The sequence below is a fragment of the Euleptes europaea genome, chromosome 7 (genome assembly GCF_029931775.1).
Source record: "Euleptes europaea isolate rEulEur1 chromosome 7, rEulEur1.hap1, whole genome shotgun sequence".
Taxonomy (NCBI): domain Eukaryota; kingdom Metazoa; phylum Chordata; class Lepidosauria; order Squamata; family Sphaerodactylidae; genus Euleptes; species Euleptes europaea.
Genome location: NC_079318.1, coordinates 69,814,476 through 69,828,786, shown reverse-complemented (window position 1 = coordinate 69,828,786; position 14,311 = coordinate 69,814,476). Strand labels below are relative to the sequence as shown.

Below are 14,311 nucleotides of genomic sequence, written 5' to 3'. Positions count from 1 at the left end.
GAGCTAATATTGTAGGCACCTTACCTTAGGTGAAAGGCATGGAGATAGTAGCAGCTGTGTCCAGCAAGATACCAACTGTATGCCCTTTGCAGAGACTAAGGATTGGCCACATGTCTACCAACTTTTGATGCCTAGCTAGAGGCACTGCTGTTGCCAACTGCTGTAGCTTAAATTGGTCTTGGAGTCTGGAGGCCAGTAACTGACTGGTAACCCCAGTCCAACTAATTTCTGCTGCAGTTTACAGCCCTCAACTACTTGCTGGAGCTATAGATCAGCCACAGCTGAATTTTTCAAATCTACCAGACTGTTCTATGTCAAAGCAGAAAATTGACCATTGGGCATTCTGAAGGAGATAAAGCTGGATTTAAACTTGCATATTTTAAGTCCAGGCCTGCTTTTATAGAATATGTAGGCAGGGCCAAAAAGAAAGCCCTTGCCCATAAAGATGTTCCACATATGGCCAAACATTAAACATACTTGCCATCTGTGCTAGTCAATTTGGCAGTAGCATTATTAGGCCAAAGATGATGGTGAGGCAGGTGTGCCATTGGTGTAGGTATACTTATAAACTGGACACACATGCAAGTAAAGGGTTTAGTTCTGCCCTATATAAATGAGACCTAGTTTTCTCAAACTTTCTCAGCATAACAGAGAATAATCCAATGAAGTTTCTAAATGGAATGTACAACAATTTGAGAAGCACCATACAAAGTGGATGTGTAAAACAGATTCCAGTGTTCTTGTATAAGGCATAGATTCACCATCCTATACTACTTTTAAAATGCATAGACTGGGCACACACTCATCTGAAAGCACCTCCTATTGAGAGCTCCCGGCACACAGAAAACTTAATTTCACAAATAAACCTTTGGTTGTTGTCCCTCTGTTTCTCATCTGTATTTAACCTTTGGGGAGAAGAGGGAAAAGGCAGGGCAGCAGAGCTGGACAAGCAAAGGTTTAAGAAAGCCACATACAATTTAAAGCAACACTAAAAAGTAAGCCCCGTGGCGCAAAGTGGTAAGCTGCAGTACTGCAGCCAAAGCTCTGCTCACAACCTGAGTTCGATCCCAACGGCAGTCGGTTTCAGGTAGCTGGCTCAAGGTTGACTCAGCCTTCCATCCTTCCGAGGTCGGTCAAATGAGTACTCAGCTTCCTGGAGGTAAAGTGTAGATGACTGGGGAAGGCAATAGCGAACTATCCTGTAAACACAGTCTACCTAGTAAATGTTGGGATGTGACGTCACCCAGTGGGTCAGGAATGACCCAGTACTTGCTCAGGGGATAATCCTTTACCTTTTAAGAAGGAAATAACTCACCACTTGATTCTGAAGAGGTTTGCTCACTTGGGCCTGCAGCTGCTCATCTTGTGTTCTCCCAGTGGCTTTTCTCTGATAGGCAAGTTTCTTGTTCTCCTGCTTGTTCTCTTTTGCTTTTTTCTCCGGTTTTGGAATCAGCTTTGGCAAATCTGTCTGTGAAATGTACACATTATGTGACCCCCCCAGACACATGTGATCAAGCACTGCTGATATTGCAGTTTCTATTTAGCAGAATGAGGTTGGAGTGGGAGCCTTAAGCAAATTCTTCTAAAACAAGTCATTCTGCTGTTGCAGAACAGTAATTTGCACACTTCCAGCGAAGGAGACACTAGGAATGCACCCACCCAAGGAAATTCCAACAACCACAAAAACAGTCAAAAATATAAACTGCCTGACAAGATTGACAAGGAATACCACAGTTGTGCTGTCCAAAGGCAACACTTACTGTTGAAGGCTTTCACAGTCAGAGTTCATTGGTTCTTGTAGGTTATCCGGGCTGTGTAACTGTGGTCTTGGTATTTTCTTTCCTGACGTTTCGCCAGCAGCTCTGGCAGGCATCTTCAGAGGAGTAACACTGAAGGACGTTACACAGAAGAAAATACCAAGACCATGGTTACACAGCCCGGATAACCTACAAGAACCAATGCAACACTTACTGCAAAATTGTTTCAAGAATGCTTTAAGAACTCTAGATGACTGTTATTAACCTTTACTGGATGTGAAACCAATACGTCTGTCAATTAAACTCCTATTAACTATATCTTAATAAGTTCTCTCATTTCAGAGATTGACATTAACTAGAAGCATTGCAATAATAGAAAATAGTCTGGACTTATTCCTTTAGTGATTTGACCTCTAAGTTGGGTTGCAATGTTTATATCTTCTCCATGCCATGCTGATCAGCGTACCTGAAGAGGTCCCCCAACCACAGCCTTCTCCACTTGTATTCAGAGAGTTGATTCACTGACTTTTTATCTGCTATCACATTTTATGCTGCCTTTGCTGGGATTGTTAATTTACAGTAGCCCTATGAGGTGCAGTAAAGGACAGTGACTTGCTTCTAGATCACCAAGTGAGGTTCACTGGCTCCGCACAGTTTTGAATCTAGTTATTCATTGGCCAAGCCAAATACTCTGTTACATGAACCAAATTGTTGCTTATCTGTCTCAACTTATATATTGGGCTAGTTCAATGGAAGTAATCTGTCTCCTAAATATAGGGGGGCAACAAACAATGCCGTAGCTTACTTGCTGGATTCTACCCATGTCTACTACCAAACCCTTTCTTTCATGGAAGGCTTCAGGAAACGTAAGGATTTTTATGCATTGGAGGATGGTGTAATGGATTAGAACCTGAAAGACCCAGGTTTGAATCCAGTTTGCTAGGGAAGCTTGCTAGGCCAGTCACTCTCTCTCTCAGCTTATCCTACCTCGCAGGATTGTTGCAAGGATAAAATGTAAGTCATTTTGGGTCCCCGTGGGAAAGAAAAGTAAATAACAAAGGTAAATAAATAACAATGGAAAGACTCTGCTGTTTCTTCTCCTGCACAGGGGAAGGAATGTGTTTCACTAGGCATCTTCGCCAGTGGTACACACTCCTGCCGAGTAGATGTAGATGCATGCCTAAATAGCATGAATAACTTAAGTGATTGCAACATCTTGTAGGCTGCAGCTGATTCTGCCAAAAAACTCATGCCATACTGATAGACATGAAAATAACTCTTTTAGAGAAGGGCGTTTAGCAGCTGAAATGGTAACCTGTAAATAACTGCTCCAACTTTAGATGTGATTCAAGCCAACATCTGAAGTCATGTAGCAACCTATGAAAATTAAGTCATCCTACCATCTGGAAGTTGTTTGTTACCCCTTTGTTACTTTTTACATATCTAATTTATTTTCACATGCAGAATTGAGTGAAGCACAATATTTCCAAACACCAAAGTCATCTGAACTTTTCAGAAAGAGGACTTAGTGCTTTTGGTGGTTCATATTACATGATTTGAAAATTCTCCTGAGTTAAAAAAAACAACAACCTTAAGTTAGAGGTGATAAAAGTATGCATTTAATTCTAATGAAAAAGAATATCTGAAATCCCCACGAAAAATGCAAAGGAAGATAAGCACCAGGATCCAGTAATATGCAAACAGCACAGGTCTCTCTGACCTTGTTATTGGCCATTAAAAAATGCTTCTGCTTCTGTCTAAGGAACAGAAGCTGTGATAATTGACACTCCTCCCTCATGGACTTTAAATGGGGTTATGCACTTGCAAACAGGAAATACTGTCACTGATCTCCATTTTCTTACTCTTCACACAGCCTTGTGGTTCAGTAGTTAATGTGTTGCACTTTGGGTTTCCATGTGCCTTTTTAAAATAATGTCCCAGCACAGCCGCAAGTACAATTAACTTGGTAATACTTTAAGGTTCTGAATAACCCAAGAGCACAGCCAGAACCAAGTTACATTCTAGTTTTCTTCTGTGTGTGTGTGTAAAGTGCCGTCAAGTCGCACGCAACTTATGGCAACCCCTTATGGGGTTTCAAGGCAAGAGACTAACAGAGGTGGTTTGCCAGTGCCTTCCTCTGTACAGCAACCCTCGACTTCCTTGGTGGTCTCCCATCCAAATACTAACCAGGGCTGACCCTGCTTAGCTTCTGAGATCTGACGAGATCAGGCTAGCCTGGGCCATCTAGGTCAGGGCCAGTTTTCTTCTAGCCTTATCCTAAAATATAGTTTGTATTTTATTAGCAAATTACATCTCACCTTTCCAATTTACAAAATCCCTAAGGTGACTCGGGGAGTCTTAAGCAAAGAATGTATATCAACAAAGAAGATGGTGTAGTCAAGTTCCCTACAAGCCACTCTAATTTTGTCCTAAAGAAAAGGATAAGCACAGCCATGAAACTTGTTCAGTGAGTCCAAGGGGGATTTAAATTCCTCTCTGCTCCCCAGTGGAGGGGACAGAACCGTGTCCCCTGAACACACTCCAAAGTAGTTCTTTAGATCCCAGCCATTATCAGCAGATATAAATGCCTGTCTAATGCAGCAGAAGGAACACCGGCACCTTCACTTTCTCCCTTCAGCTGCACAATTTTGAAGAAATAAATGCAACCCGACTTATAATGACTTCATGAGGGCAACTGCTCTGGCTTTCATAATCAATGGCTAGTTCTTACATCACTATTTTTACTGGGGGCGTGGTGACACATTAGTCAAAACCCATATTGGATAGTGGACGCTTTAACAAAAAAAAGCTGCCACAACTGTTATGTTTCAGTTAAGTTTAGAAAACTACAAATTGCAGGAACAAAAAGCTGCTGTTCAAATTAGCATAGATTAAATGGTGACCACAACAGCAAGCAAAATACTGTCAAAGAAATGGCTTTTTGCTTCATTGTAAAAGTGATAAAAAATACCAAAGTCTATAAAACTCAGAGGAAAAAAGTCTTTGTAATTACCAGGATCAAAATCCAGTGGCTTTTTATTAAACATGAACTTTTGTTCCGCTTTTCCACACAACGTAAATAGTGCTGACAATTGGGTTTGCGAAGGCACTCGCTACAATAAAATGTAATTGTATCATGAGAGAAAGGTGACAATCGGGAGATCATGAAAAAATTACATATTCTCACTGGTAGTTAATTAGCCATGCAAAAGCCCCTCAAACAGACATTCTCTTCTATTAGGAATGATTACTATGCAGACCTACAGATGTCAATACCGGAGTCATTCAAATACTTCTTTTGCTACTAATTGAAGGTTGTAAAGCTCTGGTGCCAAGGTTTGGCTTCCAAAGAGCTAATTTATGACTAGGCGGCTATTTTATGTCTTCAGTTGCTGCAGCTACAAAAAGTCAGCAAATCAGAACCATCTGTGTGCCGAGATTTGAATCGCCATTCATCTCGCAGCCGATCCGTCACATTAGTTTGCATCCTGCATTTTTTTTGGCTTGTGTCTGTCAGTGACGGTCCAAAGTTCACCAGGAATATTAAAAGTGAGGGATGCCACGGAGCTGCCTTGTTGAACATACATCAGCAGAAGGCTGCGGCCTTATCTGTACAAGAGAACTGCGCCGGAAATTTCTGATCAGGCCCAGTCAATGCTGCTAATGACATCAATATAAGTTATTAAAAACAAAGGGATCTGATCTGGAAAATGGCAAGAAAGGAGAATTCATCTTCTGTCTTCGGTGCAGCCCCACATGTGGGACTGCGCCTGCGCGCAGGCCTGCCGCCGGAAAATATTCAATAGCCTTAGTCCTCAACCCGGGGATGCCCCTCCCTCACAGGCTTCATCAACTAAGTCTTGCAAAACCATCAAAATCCATGTTTCCCCCCCAAAAAAAAGCCACTTTCAGAAGGCTAAAAAGAATCACAGTTGCACCAATAAAGGCAGTGTTGCTTTTAAGCTGTTCTGTGAGAGAAACCTGGCATCCAAGCCTTCCCCTGTGATATTAGCGAACAAGCTCCTTGACTTCCCCACTGCCCTGAAAGTAAATGAATCTGCAGATTTGCCGCTTTCAGGCAACAGGTCAGAAGGACTTATGGTAGTTTCCTCCTCCATAAGGGCTGACAACCAATTTTTTAGCCAATCCAGGGAAACAGGAATTAAGAAATGTATCTGAGACACAACAATTGTTGCCAGTGTATGGTTAGATTTCCAGCTAGTTCCTTGAATAAGACGTTGCGGGGAAAAACCATCTTCAAATTGCAAATGGAGCCTTGGACACTTACCGTAGAGGCTCTTTCTCCTCTGAGGCGAACAGTTCATTACACACGTTAAATAAGTAACTCTTGAAGGATAGTAGCACTACTTATCTATTAAAAATGATAAATGCGATTTGATTTTTGGCAATTAATTTACAAAGAATAAAAGTTAAAGTAAAAATTCACATACCTACAAGTGTAGCTTTCCCCAAAATAACATGCTCCCTTTGGAAAATGCTTACAAGACAACAGAAACGTTTCAAATAATAGTTTCTGGTACTTCTCTGGTCTTGACCATTTTTGTTTCATACTTACTTTCCGGGGGTTAGCTGCATGTTCAGTCAGAGCACTTGTAACAGTGGTAAAATTAAAAGTTTCAGAACAGTGTCCTCTGTGCTCTAGGCTGCTCAAGAGGATTTTCCTCAGCATCTCATACTCTGGCTTTTCATTGTATGTTAGTTGATTAACATTTTCCAAAAACGTGGCTATTTCACCTGTAATACACAAGGTTTTGCTGGCTTGAGATCAAAGGTTTCCAACCTTTCTTGGGTCAGCTATTTTTATTTATTAGCAAGCACTTGTATGGCAAGTCTACAATCAGGTTACAATCTTGGGAAGCATTTGAATTAGGAAGCAACCGGGTACATCACAGCCTTGCCTGATCATTTTCAGTGGCCAGTTGTAAAATGGATTCTGAAGTTTAGCTGTCAAGTCACTCCAAGATAAGTAATTGTGAAACAATATTTCTATGACTGTTAACATTTGAGATTTAAGTGATGCACAGTGGACACTTGCAGAGGAACATATTGATATCCTTTGTGGATTAAAAAATGTGAGGCTCGGGGAAAAGTAAAAAAATGTGGGTCCACGGGAATAGCCTGAGTGCTCTCCCACAGGCGATGGGAATTGGCAAGAATCACCCTCTTTTTGTGCCTGCAGAGATTCTAGGTAGTATTCGAGGTAACAGAATTAAACCATTGAGTATGGAGAATAATCCAACTAATTATCTCCTACTACTCTGCTCATTTACTTATGGTGCCTTCCATCAGTAACTGACCAGAGTTATAAAATACTAGGGATTGGCTCCTGCTGAAAATTGGGGTTCTTTTTTTTTGGGGGGGGGTTGCCAATTCCCCCATCCTGCAGCAGAATTCTTGAGCCCAAGCTATAAAAAAGCACAAACCAATTTGATAGTTAAACTAAATAGACAGCAAAATGTTGGCCATTTGACTTCACAAAATTGAATACTTTGGGTTCTCTGATGAGGAGGAAGAGGAGGAGAAGCAGAAGAACCCATGTGCTTGACCCCTTACCACAGCTTGTTCCTGGAGGAGCCCACCTGGTCACTGAATCTGGGAGTTCATCCAGAAGCCTGAAACAACAAGAAAGCATCAATAGCAAGATGAGGAGGGGAAACAGGCAAGTCACCTTCAGGGAGTTGTAGACTGCTGGACATCTCAACTCTCCCAAGGGAAGAGAACTTCTGAGTAACTGGCAAGTCACTCCAGATCTTCCTAGCCACTAGTTTAACAGTTTGGCAAGTGCAGCTACCAGAGCAGTTGTCTGAGCAGAGTTACAGCCCCAGGAAGCACAGTTTGCTCTCAGGAGTTCTTGCCAAGTGCCTTGTAATTTTATGGGAGGGAGGAAAAATCCCTTGGGATGAACTCACTTTCTTTACTCAGAACAAGATTAATGGTGATCTCTTCTGAAGTCCAGTACAGTTCACTAGCTGCTTCTTGTTGATCATAGCTAGTTTATGTACACTAATGGCAATATGTAGATATGTAAATTAACTATAATTCTAAAGTCATGCCAAGTTACTTGCCCTTCACAGTGAGTTGCTCAATTCCTTGGGAGCTTTTCACAGTGGCATTGTGACCCAAAGTATGTTGTACCAAATATGGTGCCCATGATTTAATGACAAGATCTAAAGGACATTCACATGTCTGAACATAGAGGTGTACCTATCACATGCTTTCAGATTCATGAACACCCTTGAAATGTTATAGGACAGACCTGTTTCCCCCTTCCTTATACCACAATTGTCTCCTCTCCACTCCATATTCCAGCTGAGATGGGGGGTGCTTACTTAAAAACCAGCCCAAACTTTAATTTTCTCCTTGATAAAAACATAAATTTAAAGGTCAGACAACACATGGTAGACCCACTGTGGGGAACAAAGGGGGTTCCTGTTGCTTGCTGTGAAGTGAAAGGTAGCCCTTTGTCTGAGATTGTGTGAAATTTATAACCTACCACCTTATTTTAATCTCCGACAATTTGCCTTCCCCAAAAGTTGGGTGACCTTGCTGGCTTGCCTGTTGATGGCTTAGAAGAAACTTACAGGATACGTTCATGTTTAGCAGACAAACACTCACACACACACACACACACACACACACAGAGCATGGGTGCATTCAGATACGAAGACAAATCCATGGGCTGTTATTACAAGGACGAGCCTCAGGAATTCTTAGACTTGTGTGGTCTCCTTGTACACGGCTCAGACACTGAAGGCTTCTTTATTCCAAAAAGGTGCAGTTCATTCTCTTGCCTACAAATTAAGAGGAAGCAGAAACACCAAAGGGGATACTTTCCCCACTGCACGGAGCTTCTCAGCTCTAGTGAGGGTAGGAAGAGGTTAAGGACTAGTCTGGAAAACAGAAAGCTTAGCAAAGGGGACAAGTGTGCTGAGATCCACCTTAGCACATACCCAGATGTGCAACACCGAGTTTGAGTATACTGCATGTTCAGCAAGTCACTTGCATCCTCACAACAAAAACAAACCTGTACCTAACCGGCCCTCCGTGATATTCATACCCCAGGATGAGAGCTCCTGACCTGGGTTTTGAAGCAGCGATTGGAAGCCGACCCAGGTGACCCCAGGCCTGAGCCAACAGCTGGTCAACTCGTCTCTCTCTAATGAATCACGGGCAGCTTCCCAAACTCGCTTTGTTGACATTCTCCCAGCCTAACCTATCTCAAGGGGCTGCCAACATGACAACTTTCCCGGCTGATTGTTAATTATGCTTTTATTATTGTTTTCATCTCTGTGAGCTTCTTGGTTCTTTGCAAATTAAAGGAAATGATTTGAAGACACTTTTTACAGCACATTGGAGGTTTCCTTGGTGAAGTTGAGAGAAGCTTTTATTTACAACCTGAAAACTCCAAAAAAAGCAGCTTCCCCTTTCAAATAAACTTGAAAGCAGCTGATGACGCTTGGCAAAAAGACAGCAGATTGGCAAAGCAGACTTGAATACACCTTGCCAAAATTTGGAAGGAGCTGTATGTTTGGACACCCCCTGTGCTTGTGGTTCCTCGTGCCAGAAGGCATGTCCACTTGTGCCTGGAAGCATCACAGATGGACATTAAGCTGTGTCCTCTCAACAACCCTCTGAAGTAGACTAGGCTGAAAGAGTGACTGGCCAAAGCTCCCCTGGAAAATTTCAAAGCCAAATGAGAATTTGAAACTAAGTCTTGCTGGTCAGAGTCTGACACTAACCATGCCAGCTCTTAGACAGATTGAAAACAATGCTTCACACTGAAATGGAAGCTGAAATTCTTCAAGCACACCAATGTTTTACAATTAACTTACAACACTTGAACGCTGATATTGACATGCCAACACTGACTGTCCCAGATTAAGTTTTGCAAATGCACTGCAAGAAATATCTATTTCCGAATTTTCAGACACACACAAATGAATTCTGACAATCACATTTAAGTAGTCCTCAACATCCACCTATATACTGCGTTTTCAATTATTCACCAAGTCGGACTGAGATTCTTGAAAATCACCATATTTTGAATAGTCACAGGAACATAAATTCAATTGAAAGTTGACATCTGGATTTCTAGAGCGGTAACAGGAACTCAGAGCCAGCAAAAGCCAGCACAAAACTAAAGCAAGTCTTGTATCCACACAAGGCACGGCTTCAACGAGCCTCCAGAAGAAATGCCTTTTGGAGCCCATCAAGACTGATGGTACAATCCTAGGCAGAGCTGCCTAATCGACAGCCCAAGCTACATGTTATGATTTGTAATGAGTAGGGTCTAGTTTCCCTGATCTGACTGACTAGGCTACATCTGCAGATATTAATGGGGCAAATATCACTCCCCTGGGCACAAGAAGAGGAAAGTTCATTTGAGTCAGGAATGCTGCCACCCCGGTACCACTGCTCCCTCCTTCATTTCAAACCACAGAGGCATAAAATAAGTAGGAATTAAGTCTCCCACCAATTATACTCATTGCACAGCATGGCGTAGTGGTTAAGAGCACTGGTTTGGGGCAGTGGACTCTAATCTGGAGAACAGTTTGATTCCTCACTCCTCCACATGACTCTAATCTGGTGAACCGGGTTGGTTTCCCCACTCCTCCACATGAAGCCAGCTGGGTGACCTTGGGCTAGTCACAGGTCTCTTAGAGCTCTCTCAGCCTCACCGACCTCACAGGGTGTCTGTTGTGGGGAGGAGAAGGGAAGGTGATCGTAAGCCGGTTTGATTCTTCCTTAAGTGGTGGAGAAAGTCGGCATATAAAAAACAACTCCTCTTCTTCTAGAGGCTGACCTAAATTATCAAGAGTTCATCACGGCTTCCGTGCAGTCCCATATGAGAACTGCGCATGTGCCGGCCAGGTGGCCTGCGCATTTGCAATTCCCATGCGGGCCTGCACAGAAGACCATTTGATGAACAACAGTTACACGTAAGTGCAACACGGATCAAGAAAACAGTGTTGCACTTACCTGTAACTGTTGTTCATCAAATGGTCTTCTGTGCAGGCCCACATGGGAACTGAGCATGCGTAGGCCACCTGGCGTAGGCCATCTAACAATTTTTAATCCGATTTTTCTCCAAGGAGTTCAAAGTACCACACTTCACAACAATCCCGTGAGGCAGGTGAGGGTGAGAGGGACTGACTGGCCCGAGGTCACTCAGCAAGCTCCATGGCACAGCGGGGATTTGAACCCTGGTCTTCTAGCCCCTGATATAGCACCTTACTCTCTATGCTACATTGGCCCTCAGCTGCACAACTGAACGCCACCCCTGCTAAGAGAGCCATCCTGCAGAAACTGCCAACAATCCATTTCCAGTGTAATCCTGTAACGTTTCCTCCCCAAGACAAATGGCAGCCTGAATGCAGCATGAAAAACTGCCCCAGGTTTCTAGAAAGATTTATGCTCTTAAGTTGCCAGTTACAACTTTTACCCCCTGCTCGTACTGAAGTCCCCATATGCTACAATTCCTCCCTCGATCGCCACCAATTTTCAGGATTACAGAGTGAAACGGATTCAAAAATTGTACGCGCTCTGAGCATATGGATTGACTGTGTGTTTGTGGTGGGGGGGGAAAGAGTACTGGCCCTCTAAGGAGCTAATTCTCAGCTGCACAATTAATAAAGCAGCTTGATTGATTACATCGATCGGACGTTGAACTGCATAAATGATACTTTGTGGGAGACTCTGCTGATCAGAACTACTATAGGAGAAGTATTAAACAATACTGCATGGAATCAGCCTTTACAGATGCCATCTGTATTATCCACAGCCTGCAGAGTAACCTCTCTCTCTGCAGAGAGGTGGTGCCAAACTGAAAGTGCAGACTGATTTCTGCAGATCACCCATCCCTATTGTGTACCTCTGTTGTGACCTGCTCTACTTAGAAGTTTGCGGCTGCCTTTGCCACCTATAAATGCCCCATGATGAGGAGCTAGTTATGGGGCAGGGGAGAGCGTATGAGAAACTAGCTTGCTCAGGTTCCACCAGTAAGAGCAAAGCGACAACAGCATGCTGGGTGTCTGAGCATGGACTAAGTACAACTTACACACTCGGGATGGTATTTTCCTATACATTTTCTTTTACATCTTAGGAATCAGCTTTCTGCAAGCACCCAAAGAGTCATACAAGCAATGGATAAAAATCACTTTTTAAAAAACAGTGGTTTTAGTAAAATCCCCCCATACAACTTCCAAATCAAGGCAATATTAAAACACTGGTGTCAACTGAGCTAACAGGTAGCTACAATTAAATGCCCTTGAAACTAATGGATCAAGTTAGTTTCCAAATCTAACTTTAGCTCTATCAGGCCAACGTAGTATTTTCTCCTGAAGTTACTACTGATGAATTTTTCAAAGGTAAATCATTGCTTCTGGTTTACAAGTTACCATCTGATTCAGTATAAGGCAGCTTCATGTGTTCATGTGGCAAACCGTGGTTTGCTGATGCATGAATACAAATGGGGCTATTCTCACACGCAGTCCTGACCTGGTTATCCCTGGCTAGCCTGATCTCGTCATTTCTTGGAAGTTAAGCAGGGTCAGCCCTGGTTAGTATTTGGATGGGAGACTACCAAGGAAGTCCAGGGTCATGGCCCAGAGGCAGGCAATGGCAAACCACTTCTGAACGTCTGTTGCCTTGAAAACCCTAAGGGGTCGCCACAAATCGGCTGCAACTTGACAGCCCTTTTCACCACTGTCAATCTCACACATATGCCCTCTCCTCCCTGCTTGTAGGTAAAAGGTAAAGGTTCCCCTGTGCAAGCACCAGGTCATTCCTGACCCATGGGGTGACGTCACATTCCGACGTTTCCTAGGCAGACTTTGTTTGTGGGGTGGTTTGCCAGTGCCTTCCCCAGTCATCTTCCCTTTACCCCCAGCAAGCTGGGTACTCATTTCACCAACCTCGGAAGGATGAAAGGCTGAGTCAACCTTGAGCCGGCTACCCGAAACCAACTTCCCTTGGGACCGAACTCAGGTCGTGAGCAGAGCTTTTGACTAGGGCTGTTGGAAAAAAAAATTCGGTATAGTTCGGATTCGGCTATCATAATATCAGCTATCATAATAGGTGCAGTCTCGCAGTGGACCAGAGCTTTAACATTTTATCTTGTCTTTTTGAGACCTACAAAGAAGTATCTCTGGTCCACTGCGAGACAGCACCAATTATGGTTTTCATTATTATATTTTCCTGTTGAATGTGTAGCTGATGAAGCCCGTAGTGAAACGTGGTCACATGATCTAGACGACACATCCTTGAACATCTCTTGTGGCTGTGGATTTATTGCCGGTTGTTTTCCAGCCTAATCATTGATTCCTGTTTGAAAAGACAACAGTACTTATAATCTCAGGACTTTTAGTCTATTTAGAAAAATGTACCTGTTGGATTAGGATCTGTTATATTATAACGTGGTACAACGTGCTGGAACAACCTTTTTGTCTACATTGTGCATACCTATTTTGTACATATTGTATATAGTTATTTGTCTTTTATCACTTTATTAGCACCTTTTTGACACTTTGTATAAATTTTTTCAATTTGTATTTGTGTGCTGTTTTTGCTTGCCAATACTTACTTTACGGCACAGAGCCTTCTTTCTTGTTTGTTAATATAAGAATTTCAGCAGCAGCCAGTTTCACCAGATTAAGCAGACAGTGACACAGAAGTCAGAGCTTTGGACAACTGAGGAGATCTGGGTTCAAATCCCTGTTTAGCCACCATGTTCACTAGGTATCCTCAACTTAGACAGGCAAATCAGTAAGTCACAGCCTCACCGGGTCACTGTGAGGCTGCTCAACATTTCTTGGGGGAAAGTGAGACACAAAATGCAACTGAACATATGATACAGCCTCACATAGCATCAGACTATGGGTCCATCTAGTTCAGTATTGGGTACAGTAAATACCAGACTCTCTCCAGGGTCTGAGGCAGAAATCTTTCATGTCATCTACTACCTGAGCCATTTCAACTGGATATTAAGTACATACGAAAAGCCCTGCTGGATCAGACCAAGGCCCATCAAGTCCAGCAGTCTGTTCACACAGTGGCCAACCAGGTGGCCCTAGGAAGCCCACAAGCAAGATGACTGCAGCAGCATTTTGCCTGTGTTTCACAGCACCTAACAGCCATACTCCTCTGATCCTGGACAGAATAGGTATGCATCATGACTAGTATTCATTTTGACTAGTAGTCATGAATAGCCCCCTTCTCCACGAACATGTCCACTCCCCTCTTAAAGCCTTCCAAGTTGGCATCCCTATAATCTGGGGCAGTGAGTTCAACAACTATAACTATATTCTGGGGGTTGAATTTGTCTGCTTGCTAAGCAGATGCCTTACCACTGAGCCACGACCCATCCAGCTACTCTCTGGATCAGTGGCTGTTGAGAAATTAATAATTCCATGAAAGGATCCACAAGTCTCTTCCCCCTGCCACTAGCTGTTCATAAATATAAACACACACATGAACACATGAAGCTGCCTTATACTGAATCAGACCCTTGGTCCATCAAAGTCAGCATTGTCTAC

The 14,311-nt window shown here is 43.0% G+C and overlaps 1 protein-coding gene across 1 annotated transcript in view; it reads right to left on the bottom strand.

The window, feature by feature from the left end:
- Window positions 1-14,311, bottom strand: part of VRK2 (VRK serine/threonine kinase 2) — a 50,065-nt gene that overhangs the window by 1,325 nt on the left and 34,429 nt on the right. Inside the window, exons 9-11 of the mRNA XM_056853119.1 lie at window positions 7,332-7,390; window positions 6,334-6,512; window positions 1,316-1,468 (exon numbers count right to left, since the gene is read on the bottom strand). Coding sequence (XP_056709097.1) covers window positions 1,316-1,468; window positions 6,334-6,512; window positions 7,332-7,390 — 391 coding nt within the window. The remainder of the gene's footprint in view (window positions 1-1,315; window positions 1,469-6,333; window positions 6,513-7,331; window positions 7,391-14,311) is intronic.